The following is a 20605-nucleotide window of genomic DNA, read 5'->3' on the forward strand; positions in this document are numbered from 1 at the left end:
ACAAATGTTGGATTTGTACTGAACAGGAAGAAATAAAGTGAACCTTAAGCAAAAAAGCACCAGGATGCAGCTTTGAACAAACAATTGCAAAACAAACAACAGAATAAATAAGAAGCTTCTGATTAGTGCCGCAGTTACATTTAATCATGATTGGCTTATCCACCGTAATTATCCAAAAGGAAGATGAGTTTTAGACAATTCCCCTCAAAAAAGAAAGGCTAAAACTCATATGCCTCTTTTACCAGAATTTCAATAAATCTAAGACGATACTCCAATTTTAAAGGCAAATTATCTGGGGAAAAACTTAGAACTTTTCTTTAGGAAAGCACAGTAAGTAGGGTTCCACTGCAACAAAAGACAACAAAAATTAAAATGATGATGATGATGATGATGATGATCATGATAATAATAACAACCCAAACAGTAAATCAGGTTTCAGAAAACTATATATGTATGACCCAGAAAACAAATGCAGTTATTTGTCAGTGATGTTATTTAGGTCCTCTGTAAACCATGATCAAGCAATGAATGAAAATTCCAGAGGAAAAGACTAGCATGGAAGCTGCACATCAGTTCACAGACCTCATGACTCTTGACGCAATGCTACTGTGGTCAAGAGAAACAGTTTTATAGTCCCTAATTAGGAGGGATAAGACACAAATGTCTTCTTCATTGGCTGGCAGAATGCTGTTACAACTGCTGACTGAAGCAATAGTCCCCATTAAGGAATCTTGAATTCATAGCTTCTGGGTAGAAGCAGTTGAAACTTATGCTCTATAACAACATTTCTCAACCTTTGGACCCTGGAGGAACCCTTGAAATATTTTTCAGGCCTCAGGGAAGCCCTGCACATTCAGACTCAAATATAGGCCAGAAATTATAAAATTATTATATTTGTTTCATGGGTAGGCCTGTATATAAGCACTAACAGTGTGCTTAAAGTAAAAAAAAAAGAATGAAACCTACCGCTTTAATGTGAGGTTGCCTGAATTTGAAATAATTTTTTAAATCAATCATGATCTCCCAGGGAACCCCTAGAGACCTCTTGTGGGACCCAAGGTTCCACAGCACCCTGGTTGAGAAACCCTCCTCTAAGATGTAAATAGCTTCACTGAAAAGGCATAGCAGGGAGACCAGGCAATCTTTGTAGAGCAAGTGAAGGCAACATTTTAATGGCTGGGAGTTATATTTAATGGCGGGGGCATGAAGACTGCAGCAGCAGGGGCAATGACACAAAATGGATAAAGCATTGTGCATGTCAACAGGGCTAGGATTTTCCATTGGGGGTGTGTGTTTTATTTATTTATTTATTTATTTTATGAGATATGCTACTTTGAGAACTTACAGTTCTTGTGTGTTCTCTGCCCCAACGTGGCTACCAATTCAGGTTTGGGGGAGCAAAAAAGAGGGGTGGGGCCCTATAGGAGAATAGCAATGTGTGGTGTTAATGGAGCTTCACTCCATGTTGCATTCAGTTTCTTCACTAAGATAGACAAGTTGCCACTAAGGCAGATGTCAATCGTTGTCTGCTATCAAAAACCAGCTCCATCCTTTATCAGGAACTTGTATATTGCCCAGAAATTGCAACCTGATGCTCAGTCTTTTATCTGATGGATTAAAACTTCTTTCTAAAGCTTGCTTGATTGGAAATAATGTTTAAAGATTTTTAGGGAGCTTCTAGAGGCCTCCGCTTCCTCTTCAAGAAAATCAAACTTTAGACACAAGAAATTAGCCATTTCCTGCAGTCTGCAGCAGTCCTTTCCAGCATAGATCAATGAACTGCTTCAGAGACTGATCTCTTAACAGAATCTGGCTTTTATTTGCAAGGATTTTTTTTTCCTGCCTGAAAGCCCATTGTTCAAAGTGGCAGGGTCAAGGTTAATTAAAACCACATTCATACTTTCTATTCTGCTCTGTCAGAAGCCTTTGTAATAGTAAGGAGGCTACACCCCAACAGTTTTTACCTTCCTGTTCACCTCCAAACATATGCATTTCTGAATTTAATCTTGAAAGAACTGAAAAAATCACACAAATGCAATACTGCCATTAGGGGATTTTTGGAAGGAAAATGGAGATCTTAAGTTTCTGCAAGGCTTAGGGCACTCATTTTGCTTCTTAAAAGCCGCCAACCCGCCCCCAAAAGGCCCCAAATTTTGCTTCAAGTCACTCAGATGATAAAACATCTGCCACACCTTTCACAGCCCCTTAGAGATAAAAGCCATTTTTAAAAAATGTCCAGTCCCAGCCTCGAGGAAACCCATCCCTGTTCTGCCCAAAAATTTTTATTGACCCCATTAAATCTCAGGTTGTAATGACTCATTTATTTTTTCTGCAGCCTGTTCTTAAGCTGTGTTTTTATCAGACTTCAGTAGCTTCAGGTTTTTAGTATAGTAGGTCAGGATGTTTCTTTTATTATCAATACAGTGGCCATATTTTCTGGGAAAAAATAAAGGGCAAATCTGAAAGAGGTTCATAAGAATAAAATAATAATAATAATAATAATAATAATAATAATAATAATATTTTTAGGTTTATAACTTTGCTTTACAAAAGAAAATTCAAGAGCAAAACCAAGAAAATAAATAATTAAATTCAATAAATCTAAAGGACAGTTTTCTGAAAGAAAGGACTGTCCTTTATAATAAACGACATATGGTCACTGTAATTATCAGTGACTTTTATTATTACTTGTATTGTAAATGGCACTGGGGGGGTGGTTCTGTCATGAAAAGGCAGCCTAAAGTTCCCTCTAAAATAATTAGTAATATAAGATTGGCTACAGCAGCTATAACAGAAGGAAGGAGTAAGAATGCAGGATCTTTGCCATGAAGTAGGGTAGGTTCTGACTTATCTGCTCCCTGAGCTTCCTCTCTGATCTGAGGAAAATGGAAAAGGAGAGAAGAAATGCTGGTTAAAGCAACAATATGCTTCAAGAATTGATTCAGACGTCTTACTTTGCCACAATAAAATATGTCTTCACGCTTGATCTTCCCCTCTGCAATTTTCTCCCGTATGGCCTGTCCAACTTCATGTTCGTTGTGATACACAAAAGCCCCATCGATATGACGATAACCAACGTCAACGGCTGTTTTCACTGATTCAGCACAAGTGCCTTCTGGAGTCTGTAAATTAGAAGTCAGAGAAAATTTGAGCAGAATCTTTCATAGCGGCATCCATCAGAGAACTGATACTAGAAGCAAAGCGAGGTAGATAAACACATCACACAAATAAGCCTACAATATATATCAGCCTACAATGGTTCAATTTCCAAATCAGCTACTTTAATTGTTATAAAAAGGTAAGGGTCGCAGCCCACGTGTCTAGGCCAAATTCTACAATATCTCTGATAGCTTAATGTTAAAGCTGTTAAACTTTACAATGTTTTCTTTCAGAAGAACAAAGACATATGTGAAAAAGTCCATTTACAAGGCAATTCTATACAGTATCTACCCATCAACGGCTTCCATAGCGGGCAGGGGAGTGATGAAAGCAGCCATGTGGCATAATCCCCACCCCTTTTCTCTGTGTGTCATGATGTCATGCACATGCCCCAAAGAGCGGACCTTGTAGCACAATGCTACAAAAGCAGTAAGATCCTGCCGATGATGCTAATACCCACTTAGAGTTAAATCCAACTGTTTTTGGTGCTGCCAATATCCCAGTGTCCTGGGTTTACAACCCAAATAAATAATATATATTGTCATTTGTGAATTGTAAACATTATTTTTTAAAAAAATTATCCCTTTAGATTTCTCAATAAGAGAATGAGATGGCAGTGATGGTAAAAGACAGTGATATAAATGGAAGCTTCAATAACTTGCTTAATATTTGTTTTGTACAGTAGCAAGAGGGATTCCCTGTCATATATAACTTTATTTCTGGCAGAGCTCCTATGGTGCCTTTCAAAGCCTGCTTAATATGGAGTAATTTAGTATGTGAAATTATATTTCATTTCTGGGCCTGAAGTAAAACTTCACTTGCTCATAATGTGTGTCCAACACTTAGTCAAGGCAGGATACTGCTAAAAAACATAAAAAAGGCACTCTGCTCCTTGTTGACCGTGTGTTCCCACAATGCACTGACCTTCTGGGCAATTGCAGGGGAGCATCTGGTAACACAGGGACATTCTCAGAAGAGGCCATTTTTTTCCTTTTTTTTTTTTTGAAGGAGGAGCTTCGAAGGTTGGAGCAAGAGGCAAAGCACTCCCATTTCATCCATTAAAGTTATCCCAATGGATTGAAATGGTGCTATTGAAATCTGGCCATTTGATTTCTTATTGATTTATGGATTTTTTTTATTTTTATCCTGCTGTAATTATTTTTTAGCCGATGAAGTGAGGGGCTGGGGAGCCATGAGCTTGGACTGTCAACCCTTTTACCGTGTAATCATGCTGAGTGTATTGCATTGCTTTGTTTTTTCTTGAGGGTATATTCTAGCTCTGGAATTGGGATGAATGGAACTTAGACCCCTTGATAAGGTGGGGAATGTATGAAACAGTCTTAAATTCAATGCTTATTAAAGATATATACTCATTTTTCTCCAAGGAGGTCATGGCAGTATAACTTGCTCTCCTCACCCCTCTTTTGTCCTCCAAGAGAGTGCAAAAGGGTGTCAAAGAATACAATCACCTAGAGCATTTGGTGGCTGAATGGGGATTTGAATTTGCACTTCCCTAGTCCTTTTGTGACATTTTGCACAATGCTTGGGGAAGGTGTTTTGGGTTGGACATTAAGGTGCACCCTTTCCAGATAAAACGTACTCCTCAAGATCTCAAAAGGAACTGAGTGCCACCCTCCGCAACTGAGTGCCCTCCAGGGCTGTTAGAAATGCAGCTCCCAGAAACTCAGCCAACACTTTTAGAGAACTGAACCAGATTAAACATGATTTTGGCCATGTTGGCTGGGGGTTTCTTCAGACAGTATTCCCAGTGCAACATTGGACGCTAGGTTGGAAGAGGTTGTCCTAATGGCTGAAGACAATTGCAAGGGCAGAGCAGCCCTGTCAACCTCACGCTCTTCCTCTTCCCTGACTGTCATTGTTGAAATATATCTATATCACACCCTGGAGCCTCAGGAAAGTGTTGGATTACACCTTTCTTCACCTTCCAGCCAGCCTGCCCAGGCCAGCTTCAGGCTTTAAACAAGAGAGGGAAGAAATAAATGAACAGTCTTACCCCTTAGGGTCCTGCCCCCAAATTGTTTGATTTAAATAAATAAATAAATAAATAAATAGATAACCAATATCAGTGTGGATATCTACTGTGTATGTGTTTGGGGGTTAGTTTGCCTGTAGGTCTGCACCTTCAATTCCTAGGATGATCCTGAAACTCCTAAAGAGCAGGTTTTACAGCTTGATTAGGTCTTAATATCAGTTTTGTTTGCACATGTACACAGATATAGCACTGGGATGCCCCAGACAGATGGCTCAGTAGTGTTTGGCCAAAGCAACAGAAGGAACCAGCTTTTTTGTCATTTTGGGCAGATTCATCTTATCAGAGCTAGTACAAAATTGAAGATTTTCAAAGGATTCTCTATAACTTTCCAGAGCAGATATACTAATTTACAAAAAAAAGAAGAAAAAAAAGAATATACTGTACTCCATCATAGCCTCTCTTTTGTGTGCCAGCACACTGCTGCTAGATAAATCCAGCTCTGCAGGATGGATGGAGAGAGACATTTAGCACGTGCGTTTTAATACCATGCTCATAGCAAAGCCAGACTCCCCAATCTTCCTGGCCTAAAGAGATCTTTCATCTCCAAAAGCATAAGCCTTGGTATTGACTATCAAAAATTATTAATAGCATGGAGGATTTCTCAAATTGCTCTGTTTTAAAGGGATTACTGAGAGTGTTCACTTAGTGCTGGTTGCAGAATCTGTACCTATAAATGTTGCAGCCTGTGCTGCAGCTAGATCCTACCGTCTCTTGTGGAGGATAACATGTAGGGATGGATTAACATATCATGCCAAGCTATGGCTTGTTTTAACACTGTGGTTTAATGAATCACATTGGTCAAATTTGCCAATGCTAACATTCATGCTCAGGCAACACGCTAAGCCAAAAGCAGGGAACCAAATCATCCAGAATTATAGCTTAGTGTTATAGATAACTTTGTTGTTGTTCAGCCGTTAAGTCATTCCCAACTCTTTGTGACCACATGGACCATAGCACGCCAGGCCTTCCCATCCTCCACTGTCTCCCAGAGTTTACTCAAATTCATGTCCATTGCATCAGTGATGCTATCTAACTATCTCATCCTCTGCCGTCCCCTTCTCCTTTTGCCTTCGGTCTTTCCTAGCATCAGGGTCTTTTCCAGTGAGTCCTCACTTCACATTAGGTGGCCAAAGTATTTGAGCTTCAGCTTCAGTATCTGTCCTTCCAATGAGCAGTCAGGGTTGATTTCCTGTAGGATTGACTGATCTGACCTCCTTGCAGTCCAAGGGACTCTTAAGATTCTTCTCCAGCACCACAGTTTGAAAGCATCATTTCTTTGGCACTCAGCTTTCCTTATGGTCCAACTCTCACAGCCATACTTTACTACTGGGAAAACCATAGCTTTGATTATACGGACCTTTGTCAGCAAGGTGATGTCTCTGCTTTTTAATATGCTGTTTAGGCTTGCCATAGCTTTCCTCCCAAGGAGCAGGCATCTTTTAATTTCATGGCTGCAGTCACCATCTGTGGTGATCTGGGAGCCCAAGAAAATAAAATCTGTCAATGCTTCCGTTTCTTCCCCTTCTATTTGCCAGGAAGTGATGGGACCAGATGCCATGATCTTAGTTTTTTTAATGTTGAGTTTCAAGCCAGCTTTTGCATTCTCCTCTTTCACCCTCATCAAGAGGCTCTTTAGTTCACTTTCTACCATTAGGGTGGTATCGTCTGCATATCTGAGGTTCTTGATATTTCACCCGGCAATCTTAATTCCGGCTTGTGATTCATCCAGCCCGGCATTTCTCATGATGTACTCTGCATATAAGTTAAATAAGCAGGGTGACAAAATACAGACTTGTTGTACTCCTTTCCCAATTTTGAACCAATTGGTTGTTCCATGTCTGGTTCTAACTGTTGCTTCCTGACCTGCATACAGGTTTCTCAGGAGACAGGTAAAGTGGTCCGGTACTTCCATCTCTTTAAGAATTTGCCACAGTACATTGTGATCCACACAATCAAAGGCTTTAGCATAGTTAATGAAGCAGAAGTAGATGTTTTTCTGGAACTCTTTTGCTTTCTCCATGATCCAGCAAATGTTGGCAATTTGATCTCTAGTTCCTCTGCCTCTTCGAATCCCAGCTTGTACTTCTGGTAGTTCTCGGTTCATATATTGCTGAAGCCTAGCTTGTAGGATTTTGAGCATAACCTTGCTAGCATGTGAAATGAGCACAATTGTACAATAGTTTGAACATTCTTCAACATTGCCCTTTTTTGGAATCGGAACGTAAACTGACTTTTCCAATCCTGTGGCCACTCTTGAGTTTTCCAAATTTGTTGGCATACTGCAGCACTTTAACAGCATTATCTTTTAGGATTTTAAATAGCTCAGCTGGAATACTGTCATCTCTGCTAGCTTTGTTGTTAGTAATGCTTCCTAAGGCCCACTTGACTTCATTCTCTAAGATGTCTGGCTCAGGGTCAGTGACCACACCATTGTGGTTATCAGGGACATTAAGATCTTTCTTGTATAGTTCTTCTGTATATTCTTGCCACCTTTTCTTAATCTCTTCTGCTTCTGTTAGGTCCCTCCCTTTTTTGTCCTTTATCATGCCCATCTTTGCACAAAACATTCCCTTGATATCTCCAATTTTCTTGAAGACTAGTCTTCCCCATTCTATCGTTTTCCTTGATTTCTTTGCATTGTTCATCTAAGAAGGCCTTCTTATCTCTCCTTGCTATTCCCTGGAAATCTGCATTCAATTGGTTTTATCTTTCCCCTTCTCCCTTGCTTTTCACTTTCCTTCTTTCCTCAGCTATTTGTAAAGCCTAATCAGACAGCCACTTTGCTTTCTTGCATTTCTTTTTCTTTGGGATGGTTTTAGTTGCTGCCTTCTGTACAATTTTACGAATCTCTGTCCATAGTTCTACAGGCACTCTGTCTACCAGATCTAGTCCCTTAAATCTATTCATCACCTCCACTGTATATTCATAAGGGATATGATTTAGGTCATACTTGAATTGTCTAGTGGTTTTTCCTACCTTCTTCAATTTAAGCCTAAATTTTGCAATAAGAAGCTCAAGATCTGAGCCATAGGTCTTGTTTTTACTGACTGTATAGAGCTTCTCCATCTGTACTGACTGTATAGAGCTTCTCCATCTACTAAGTCCAGTCCCTTAAATCTATTCTTCACCTCCACTGCATATTCCTTAGGAATATTAGTGAGCTCATATCTAGCTGATCTGTGGGTCTTCCCTAATCTCTTTAGTCTGATCCTAAATTGTGCAAGAAGAAGTTCGTGATCTGAACTACAGTCAGCTCCAGGTCTTGTTTTTCCCGACTGTATAGATGTCCGCCACCTTTGGCTGCAAAGGATGTAGTCAATCTGATTTTGGTGTTGTCCATCTGGGGAAGTCCATGTATAAAGCCGTCTCTTAGGTTGTTGGAAGAGAGTGTTTGTTATGCAGAGCGAGTTGTCTTGGCAAAATTCTATCAGCCTATGTCCTGCTTCGTTTTGTTCTCCCAGGCCATGCTTACCTGTAATTCCAGGTATCATTTGACTGCCCACCTTAGCATTCCAGTCTCCTGTGATGAAAGTAACATATCTTTTAGGTGTGTGCTGCAGATCCTCATAGTAACATCTCTTTTAGGCAGGTGCTGCAGATCCTCATAGAACTGCTCTACTTCAGCTTCTTCAGCATCTGTGGTTGGGGCGTATATTTGGATCACTGTGATGTTAGATGGCTTGCCCTGAATTCAAATTGAGATCATTCTATCATTTTTTGGATTGTATCCAAGCACTGCTTTAGCCACTTTACTATTAATTATGAAGGCTACTCCATTTCTTCTGCAGTCCTCTTGTCCACAGTAGTAGATCTGGTGGTCATTTGATGTGAAGTGGCCCATTCCAGTCCATTTCAGTTCACTGATGCCCAAAATGTCTATTTTTAATCTTGACATCTCACCAATAACCACATCCAATTTGCCCTGCCTCATAGATCGTACATTCCAGGTTCCAATGGTGTGTTGATCCTTAGAACATCGGATTCGCCGTTCACCACCAGCACCGTCGGCCGCTAGCCGTCCTTTCGGCTTTGAGCTAGCTGCGTCATCACGTCTGGGGCTAGTTGAACTCATCCTCTGTTCCTCCCCAGTAGCATTTTGACCATCTTCCGACCTGGGGGTCTCATCTTCCAATGGTATACCGACATATCTCTGGTTGTACTGATCCATTTAGTTTTCACAGCAAGAATACTGGTGTGGGTTGCCATTACCTTCCCCAGGGATCACATTTAGTCTGACCTCTCTGTCATGACCTTCCCGTCTTGGGTGGCCCTTCACGGTTTAGCTCATGGCATCATTGAGGTGCTCAAGCTCCAGCACCACGACAAGGTAACGATCCTTTGCTGAAGATCAGTTCAATACATCCCCTCTAATATGAACAGCAATATCTGTCAACATCTGCTTTTGTATCTTCCTTGTGGCCATTGCAAACAATGCAACTTGTTTTGTTACATGTTCATCTACATCAGTCAGTAGGAAATAGATTTTTTCTTTTAAGCTAGACTGATTCAGTTGGATTAACAAAGGCATGATGAATCTAGCTCTAGGGTCCTGATATAATTTGCAAAGTAATAAGTAATGGATCAGATCTTCCACCTGTGAATTATTACAAATGCAGAAATGATATGTAGCTGGTAATCGTTTATATCTTCCATCCAAATAGGCTGTTGACATTGTTTGAAAACATTTCTGTGAAAGCTTGTCTCAGGGAATTGGATGTAAGAAACTGTAAATAATACAACATTCTTTGTCCATCTTTAAATGATTGGTGCCACTTGGCCAACTTAAGCTTACATACCTGCTCTTTATATTGTCTAAAATCTTTTTAAAATAACCATTCCCTCAATCGTGTATGATAATTTATGTCATTCAACAGTTTCTGATCTAGTGAAAATTGTGAGAATAGTTTTAGACACATAAGACACACATTCACCCATCTATTACTGTTAAATTGTTCATGGAGGCATTGTTTTGCCATATAAGTATTGGGCATGAGGACTGGTCTCCTATAATGTAAGATTATTGCATTCTTTACCCTAATATTAATTGATGGAAATTCTAATCTCAACACTGCTGCTGGTATACATGGGGGTAAGGCTAAGATTGATCTCATGAATTTATTCTGGACCACCTCTAATTCTTCTAGTTTACTGAAACCCCAGATTAGGGCCCCATATGTCAACAGTGAGATTCTTTTCCCCTGGAAGATCTTGAGCACAGGCTGTACTAACAGGCCTCCTTTTGACCAGAAGAAGGAGCAAATGGCTCTCACTGACCTCAGCTATTGTTCTTGCTGATGCTATATGTGTTTTCCATGATAGTGTGGGGCACAGATAGGAATTTATATGAAGAAGGTGCCGCAGGAAACAGTCCAAACAAAATTCCTGCGATTAATTTTGGCCACACCCAATGGTACATCAAATGCCCAGTTAAGGCTTGAGACAGGAATGATGTCAATCCAAGTGAGGGCCTGGAAGCTGATGATAAATTATTGACTAAAAATCCAATTTTTCCCAATTGGTTTAACTCCTTTAGTCCTAGTAGATAATTTCTCTTCACCCTGGAAGCTGGTGGTAGAAAATAAGCTGGCTTCGTACGGACTCTCTCCTCTATTCTTAACATCATTAGGCTATGATCAAGCCAAATAAATAGTCATCCAAAGAATAAAGGACATGGAGTTCCAGAATGAACTCAATAGGCTCCCACAACATAACAGAATTTGGACAAACAGGGGCGTATGGGAACCAGCAAGATATCTCCTAAATTTAACATTTCCTAAGTTGAGAATCACATTCTTTAAAGCCAGATTCAATGTTCTCCCCTCTGCACTACTCCAGGGCAGATACAACAAAGTCCCCATAGCTGAGCGAATCTGCCCATGTGGTGAAGAGGATGTAGAAACCATTTTACATGTACTGCTCCACTGTAAATTTTATAGGGATATCAGGTCAACTTACATTTTGCCCCTAATAGAAAAACTCCCTGGGTATCCAGATAATTTTTATGTGAACTATCTACTTCAGGATTTAAAACCTTACATTACGTGTACAGTTGCCAAATTCTGTGTTGCTGCAATGAAAATAAGACAAATCCAGACAAAGAAATAACTCCCTATTTTAAAAAGTACTTTTAAATTTGAAATATTTTACTTGATAAATTGTCAGGGGACATATATTTTTACTTTTATTTTATAAGTTCTTACCACATAATTTCTAATGTTTTAGGCTCACCTCATAAGGTAACAAATATATTAATACAGTAATAGCAGAGTGAATGCTATATTATGTGATATATTTTGTTAGTTTGTAGTTTATTATTGTATTTCCTGATTGTATTTTGTTTTTGTTTTTGTTTTTTTAATTTTGCTGGTCATTGACCGAATAAATAAATTTACTTACTATGATAGTGTTTCAATAAACTGGATACCCAAATACTTGAATGACCGCATTTGTTCTATCTCCTTGCTATCTAGTGTCCATTTATGTCTCTTTGGTCTTTTAGCAAATACTACTATCTTGCTTTAGAATAATTTATCTGTAAGTATTATTTCCTAGAATAAGTGCCAAATTCTGTCAGAATTCTCCTCATTCCAGTTAACAGTGTTGAGATGAGTACTATGTCATCCATGTACAGTAATATAGGGACCTCTCTACTTCCATTTGATGGAGCATAAAAGGAAGGATTATCAAGCTCTACTACAATGTTTTTTATATAAATACTAAAAGAGGGAGCCAGTATGCAGCCCTGGTGGACACCTTTTGTGGTTTTAATCTGTTTTGTTGGGAAGGGAAACCTTTACCTTAGTTTTCTCTGAGATTGGATCTTGGCTTCCTCATCATCAAAGGAGCTCACTTAGAGCAAGGGCACAAGTGAATTTACTGCTCAAATTAAAAAGCCAGTTATCCAGGTTCCTTAGCCCCAGTTATCAAAGTATATAAGACCAAGATTACCCCTATGCATTTATACGGAGCTGAAGTTTGGGGCTTAAAACATATATCACTATTAGAACAAACACAATCACAGCATCTGAGAAGTATATTGGGTGTGGATAAAAGGACTTCAGCTGCTGCAGTTAGGGATGAATTGGGAATTTATACTATTTGTTCTTTGTCTAAAATCAAGGCATACACTTATTGGTGCAAAATTAATGCTATGGAAACTGACAGACTCCCAAAATTGTGTCTGTTGGAATGGACAAAATCTCAGTTACAGACTTCTTGAATTGTGCAACTGACAAATTTTATTAGGAGCTGTGATCTGCCTGTCACTTGTACAGTTGGAGAGCAAACTAAAAAGATTGCTGCCCAACGTATTTCCAATATAGAAGTGCAGAAAGATATAGCCATCCTTAGTAAAGTTGGCGCATTGAAATGAATGAGCTGCTACAAATGTACTTTTCAAACTTCTAAGTATTTAAACACTGAAATGCCTAAACATCTTAGGGCAGTATTTACTTGAGCAAGATTTGAGCAGCTGGACACAATGGTTAAATATGGAAGATTTAACCAAGTCCCTTATAATGAACATACTTGCATTTGCAGAACTCCAGAGACAGAAGACATAACACACATATTATTTGAATACTGATTGTATAAGAAAGAGAGAAATCAGTATCTAGGACTGCACATTAGACGAATGATCTATTGGGATCCCTATATCAAAACAACATATTTCATATGCAATCAGAACTCAAAAAAATTACATATAATATGGCCCTTTATTTGAACAAAATGGTACAGTTGAGATCTGCATATGTGAATCTGACTGGGGTAAATTGTAGGGGTGATACAAAAATATGATTTGCATTTTTATTCCTTTTCTAATTTAATTTGTTTCTTTTATTCTATTTTTTATATACGGTCTTATTAATGTTTTGTGTTTTATATTCTGTACTTTGATATGGCCTAATGGCTAATCAATAATAAACGACTCTAATCTATAAAAATATCTACAGCTAGGTAATGCTATCACATTATTTCCCATCAACCAAGTTTCTTGGAGAAAAACCATATCATAATCTTGTAGAAAATGAAATCCCCATCTATGCATTTACCCATTCAACCAGCAATATTCCAGGATACACATTTAATTGTAGATGTCTTCGTGTTAGCTTGTTGTCAACTCTGTTGATTAATCTCATTTTGGATTTGGATCTGATGACTATTTTGTTTACTTCCCTTGCAAAGTAGTTGTTGTTGTGTTGGAGTATGACATATCTGTTGGCTTCTGGTCCTTTAAACACAATTATTTTTAATCCCAGGGATATTTGTTGCAAACCTATATGATGCTTCCTGGGCTTCCTTGAAGGGTCTGAAGTTCGATTCTAGTTCTAGTTGCTTTGTTCTGTGTACTTCTGCAGTAGTCTTATGAACTCCTGCCCTATTCATCTTCATTGTCTTATCCATCTCAGCTGGCAATAGATTTCGGTGTACTTTGTGAATCACTGGCTGTTCCAGATTATGTCTGTTTGTGTAACTCCTTTCATGATCATTAACAGTGTTTACTGTATGTCGCTTTGCCAGAGCTCTTTCTCTTGATAATGCATGTCTGATTGGGAGGTCAACTTCTGTATAGTTAGCCTTCTTCCCAGCTCTGTTCTTTCTATCCATCCACTATCCTTAGCCAGGTTGTTATGTTCAATATCCTCCACGTGATATGTATGAAACCTCCGTTCTTTGTATTTCCAATGTTAATTGGTTCAGATTGTTTTTATAAACTTCACATACTTAATCTGAACCAATTACCTGAACCAATTACCTGAACGAGTATGCAGTTTTAGAAGTATCTTGTCACCCCTACAGAAAATTTGTTTAACATACTTTTTTTCTTCATCACCATTGCTGTAGAGTCAAAAGTCACAACTGCTGTGGCATTTATATAGTTACAAAATAGATAATAGATACTCAACTTCATTTATATTTTTGTTGAGAGGTAAATTACATCTAAAGATTGCATCAGATGAACAAAGTATATTTTTCGATCAAACTGGGTCTGCAAACCACTAGCTTAGGCTGAGTGGCTGGTTCAAAGTCACTGAGTGAACTCTGTGGACAAGCAAACTTGAGTCTGGGTTTTCTCCAACCCAATCACTTAGCCATTATACTACTCACATAAGCATACAACAAGGCATTTGTCATCAGATATATACAGTAGGTGCACGTGCTTTTGTTCATATATACCACCTGTTAGCAGTTTAGGAGTTAGATCCCATCTTTAAGATATTTTAAGAATGGTTCTAAAAACTGGTTTTATTTATCACAAAGCCCTCTTTGAGGTCTTCTTTGTCTTTTGACCTTTAACACCTCATCTGAAGTCATAAACCTGTTGCCTGGAGGCCAACAGCTGCAGCCAATGTACACATAATGAAATCCAGATCCTTCCTTCCCTCCTTCCCTCCTTCCCTCCTTCCTTCCTTCCTTCCTGTTTCAAGTCTTTGATCCCTTTTTTCAATACAGAACACACTATTATACTGGATGATATATGAACATAAATATGTGTATGCTAATGTATTTTGTGAATTTGGTTGGAAATAGAAGCACCATTTGGGGGGAGAGGGAAAAAGAGAAAGTCCAAGAGTTGAAGACTACATATCAACATACTGATTAGCAAGCTTGGGAGAAAGTAAGAAGTGTGAATGGTCAAGTTATCAGCAGCACAGCATACTCCAGTTGCTGTCAAGGATTTCTTCATGGCCAGTAAATAAATGTAGGGGTATGCCTTTCCACAATCACTTGTTTTCTCTAGGTAAAGCCAATAACCATATCCGCTCAGAAATAGAAAAATATTATTTTAAGGGAGGAGTCTGTAAATGAGACATATGCTTAGGCATTGCATTGAGTGTTCTGTAAAACAATATTAGCATATGATGTATTTTGCATCATCTGCATAATGACATCATTCTACAAATGATGTAAAGTGCAGCAAAAATGTGATTTACTGCATGCAAAGTCTGTTGCATTGACAACTGGTAAACCAAAGTTTCACAATAAGAGGTTATATTACAAAATACTATTAAACTTCCAAAGACCTTTTTATGCAAGGAACCCTGTTTGGTTAAGCACTGGAGCTTTTCTCCATTTCAAGAAAATAGTTATATAATTACAGGTAGTCCTTGTTTAGCAACCAATATTAAGACCAGCAACTTGGTCGTTAAGCAAAGCAGTCATTAAGTGAAAGCACAACTGTGTTTATGATCTTATTTCAGCTTTCCTTTGCTTTACAGACCTGTGAATGTCATAAATGTGAGGACTGGTTGTAAAGTTACTTTTTCATCATGGTGGTAACTGAGAATGGTCACTAAATGAGGCAGCTGATAAATGAGGACTACCTGTATAGAAATGCTTTAATTTGCTGCTGCCTGCAAATAGAATGGAAAGACAGGATATGAATACGATTTTGTGCAGAAAACTTTCTTTAAAACTACAGTCCTTCCACTGTTTTATAAATAATTGAAATAATAGAGACGCACGTGCCTTTTTAATGACTAATAAATTGACGTATGTTTTGCTAACGAGGGTGGACTTTGTCATTTGTATGAAGTCAGGGGTTATATTTAGGATGACAGGATTTACTCCCAAATAAAGCTGACAACTTTTTTTTAAAGTAGCAAGGAGATACACTCTCTGTATGAATTCCTTGCCACAATGATAAAATAATGGAGGGTTGAGAGGGACAAGTTGGATGCAGGTTGCTACTGAAGCCATGAAAACAGGGTGATAATTTGCTGAGACAGGAAACTTACACTATGGACCTTTCACCTATTATAAAATACACCCATGTAGGTTAAGCATGTGTTCTGCATCACAGTATTTACAACCAAGAGCTGTTCACATGCTACACCCCTGTCCTTGAGGCAGCAGGAAAGTATGCCCATGTCAAAAGGTTCTGCCCCAACTACTCTGCTTCAAGAAAGAGGCCAGTGAGTGGAGCTGTCCTTACAGTTTAATGCAGAACAAGTTAAGCAAAGGATTACCCTGGCTTTGAGTCTCTCCCACCAAGCAACACCCATCAGTGGGAAAAATAAACCCCAACGGCTCTCTTTTATGTGCAGTGGAGCTGGGCAAGTGTCACTGGGTGCCTGGAAGAGAGGGTTCAGCCATCTTTCAAGTTGTCAACCAGAGCAACAGCTTGAAGGCAGGGGAGTGATCCAAGCCTCTGACCTGTCAGGAGGACTATTTCTAATCACAAATCTACCACTCTAAGACTCCTAAACCCATGTCTAAAAATAGCCTACCTTGACAAGCTGCAGGTAAGGTATGGCCAAGGGATAAGGCAGGAGGGGCCTTCTGGCTTTTCCTCCATGCCTGTGTTCAGTCATTCTGGTTCGCAGACACGGAGGATGGTGCAGAATGAACCAGGAGGGAGGAATTGATAACAAGTGGCCTCCATTCTCAACCTGTGCTACAAGGCAAGCGCTGGTATTGAGTAGCTGTAGCAGCACCCCAAAATGGTTTGTGGAGCAGGCAACATAGCTTCCCCCAACACCCAGGTTACAAGAACAGTAAAAACTCCTTGTTGGCAGAAGTAGCATAAGACTCATAACACACTTATCGATTAAAGAGCCACCAGCAAAAAATGGTTGACAGAACACAGTTCCTTCCCAATTTAAATTGAACTTCCTATGCAGCACAGGGCTAGCACCCACCTGACCTGTTCAAATGAGTGCTAAACCCATGTACATGAGGAACCCACTTAAAACCTGACAAGTTCTTTGGAAAGAACCAATCAAGGATAATATGAAAAGCCGGGTGTCTGGACTCTTCTGCAGGGCCACCAGGGGAATGCCCAGCCACTGGATGGAATGGGGTATGCATGACTGCAGAGGCTAAAATGGCCAAGGGAAGCTGGGCAAATATTCCTGACAATATATTCAAACACATAATTGATGAAGCATGTTGATTATGTCCACAGCAAAACAGTTGTGTTAGGAGAAGAGAGGAAAGCACTAGTTTAGAATTGGAACTGCTGAAGATAACTCTAAGCTCCCTCACTGGTGGGCTGGAAATGAGACAAAGGCAATATCACCAGGATCTATCCTATAAAGACAGTTACCAGCTCATGTTTGTGCCTTCGTTATGGGGACATGAAGATGAACCCTCTGTGTCAGAGCACTTAGAGCATAACACTTAGCCAACTTTAGGTGATAGTCAAAAGCTAAGCAGGATCAGACCTGGTTATAACTTAGATGGAAGAGCACCACAGATCCCAGGACTGTAGACTAGACTGGGAATTTAAAAAAAAAACTCCCTAGAACAAGGCAGTGATCAACCACTTCTGTACTGTTGCCAAGAAAACTACATGGACATAGCAAGGTCTGTAACAAGCCTTGATGTTGTCAAAGTGATGACATATGCATCATGACATCTTCTCGAAAATGACACAATTATAAAATGTTGACATGGCAAGCACTAAGCTGTATCATGTGTGGTTACATCATAATGCACCTGTCAACACTTGCCTCCCTTGCCCACCCCCCATGAATGCCCCAGAAGGACACGTAGTCACCAGGAATTGAGCTCAATTCAAAAGAAATGTTACCAGTAATGGAATTCTTTGAGTCTGGAAATGGAAGGGCCATTTGCAGAATATCGCAGGGCCACAACGGATGTACATTTCTTCCACAACTGGCAAGTGAGTTGCAACATCTTCATTGCATGAACGGCAGAGAAAGAGGATCAAAGGCATCAAGGAGGCCCCACCTTAATTCTCACTGATAAATGGGGACTAAAGTACATACACCCAGTTTCCAAGGTTTTGTAACTTAACCCTTTTTTCCTTTCAATAAATCTGAGTAATGAGATTTTGTGAGAATCAAGCTTTTTTGCTTTTAAGTGGCTGCTAAGGGCCTGACCTTCCTTTACAAGATGTCTTTGGCTTCTACCATCTCCAAGTCAAGTCTGACATACAATGGCTCCTTTTAAGACTTGATTTCTGCATACGTTGAAATTCTTTTTTCTTTACCCATCTATTAAAGATACAGGACTATAAATATATCTATATATTTGCATCTGGCCACTCTAAGAAATCAGTTTCTCTATAGAAATCTATTCAAATCAAGCTGAAGTATTTTCCAGATGCTTAATATTTTGCTACTTGGTGGAAATTCAGCTAGGGTTAAACAAACATACACAAAGGCACATTCTCGTAATTGGGATTTTTAAATGGCATTTTTAAAAAAGGTCTGCTATCTTAGTTTAGACCCAGACACCCTTAAAGTAGCATACGACAATAGACCCAGAAAACTAGGAACAGTAGAACAAAGAAGAGGTTGAAAAGGATTTTAAAATTCTATTCAGAACAGGACTGTCCAATTAAAGGAGCTCACGCTGCAATCCTGTATGGATTTTACCCAAGGGTGAGCCTTGATAGATTAAGTAGGGCTTACTTTTGAGTAAATATGCATAGAATTGCAATTCTATGCTTTTTCACCGGAACATCTGTCCCGTTATAAATTAAGCCGGGCTTACTTTCAGGCAAGCAAGCATAGGATAATGCTATTAACCTGGCAGATTGGAAAGAAGCATAGATCTACATATGTGAGAACCACCAGCACTTCCCCCCAAGTCAACAGCATAAAACTACTCTTATTTATCATTAATTCTGCTTTTAATTTTGCTGATTTTGGTTAGTCTTAATATATGTATTTCTATATTATCAGTGTTGGCATTTCTTTCAAATGAACCAACATATTGGTTTCATCAAATGAAAAATCTACTTATTTTTTTCATTTCTAGGTGGTGACTGCTGAGACTTATCCATACTCCTCCTTTGAAGGACTATTTTTACACAGAACAGAATACATCTTCAGAGATGGTTTGCCAAATTTTATAGGCATTTGTGTGCTAACAAGTTTTTTTTTTTAGATTTTTATGCCACCTTTTTTTCATATACAAGTCAAAGCAGCGAACATATCTAACACTCCTTCCTCTTCCTATTTTCCTCACAACAACAACCCTGTGAGGTGGGTTGGACTGAGAGAGAGTGACTGGCCCAAGGTCACCCAGCCAGCTTTCATGCCTAAGGCTAAACTAGAACTGACAGCCTCCTGGTTTCTAGCCCAGCACCTTAACCACTAGACCAAACTGGCTCTTTTTTAGTTAGGGAAAGCATTTTTAGTTAGGGAAAGCATGCAGACATATAGTTTCTGGAATTCTTTCTAACCCTTTGATAATAATTTTGCTCTGGGTCACATGTCTGGGAGAGAGAAGGCCATAGAATGGAGGATTCAGCAACATTCCAAGCCTTTAGGGGAAAGTTGAGAGAATCTTTATTGGAATATTTTTCTTGCACCCCTCCAGCCATTTTCAAGTCTGACCCATTTTCAAGTCTGATATCTCCTTTACCAGTTTCTTCCGTCATACCAGATTTGGTCCCATTCTGTTCAGGTTTTGAAGTGTTATCTTGCTAATTGAAAGACAAAGCTCTTTACATAATTCCTTTCCAACACTGCATTGGGCTGCAAAAGTGTTGCCTGACTAGAGACTAGTCCAGTGTTTCTCAATCTCAGCAACTTTAAGATGTGTGGACTTCAACTCCCAGAATTCTCCAGCCAGCTGAAACACTGGATTAGTCAACCATGAGGATTTCTATACATGCTCTTCCCATGAAAAGACGTGTCTCCTTTATTCCCACACAGAAAAGAATGCCTCTTCAGAGTGACACTTGTCAGCTGGTATAAGTCCATGTTAAAAATAGGTTAAAATGTGATTAATTGGGACTTGACCAACTAACATCATTTCTTATGTTTTAATTGAACAGAATTAAGACTGAATCCTCAAGGTAAAAAAAAAATATGATAAATTTTATTTATTTATTTTATTCAATTTACATGGCCATCCATCTCACAACAGCAACTCTGGGCAGCTAACACAATTTAGAACATCAATACAAATAATAGAAAGCAAATAAAACAAAAACATAAAATGGCAGATAACCACAGCCAAACAGCCAACACGTCATGGGCTCAATTATTCTCCTGGCCCCCATGCACAGGAAAACAGCCAGATCTTAAGAGCTTTTCAAAAGGCCAGTAGGGCTGGGACCAATATGACTTTGAGTGGTATGGTATTCCAAAGACCAGATGCTGTGACTGAAAAGGCAGGCTTCTTGGGTCCCAGTAGGTGACATTCTATAATTGATTGGACCCAGAGCATGCTCTTCCTCCCAGATCTGATGGGACAGGTAGAATAATTGGAGAAAGGTAGTTCCTCTAATAGCCATGGTCCCATGCTATGAATGGATGGACCTACCATTTAACAAAAAGAGTGCTACTGCCATCAATATCCTTTGCCTAAGTACAAGCTACCAGCCTGAAGTATGCAAAAATCTAGATGACCACTAGATATTAGCAAAGAGAAATAAGAATCTCTAGTGTTTTGTTGCCACCCAGTAGTCAC

At 39.2% G+C, this 20605-nt stretch overlaps 1 protein-coding gene across 3 annotated transcripts in view; it reads right to left on the reverse strand.

Moving 5' to 3' along the window:
* The window catches only part of AKR1D1 (aldo-keto reductase family 1 member D1), a 73713-nt gene that overhangs the window by 30430 nt on the left and 22678 nt on the right, over nt 1–20605 (reverse strand). For all 3 annotated transcript variants that reach the window (XM_063309554.1, XM_063309556.1, XM_063309555.1), the window contains exon 2: nt 2955–3122. In XM_063309554.1, coding sequence (XP_063165624.1) covers nt 2955–3122 — 168 coding nt within the window. The remainder of the gene's footprint in view (nt 1–2954; nt 3123–20605) is intronic.

This window comes from Candoia aspera, chromosome 7 (assembly GCF_035149785.1).
Source record: "Candoia aspera isolate rCanAsp1 chromosome 7, rCanAsp1.hap2, whole genome shotgun sequence".
NCBI lineage: Eukaryota > Metazoa > Chordata > Lepidosauria > Squamata > Boidae > Candoia > Candoia aspera.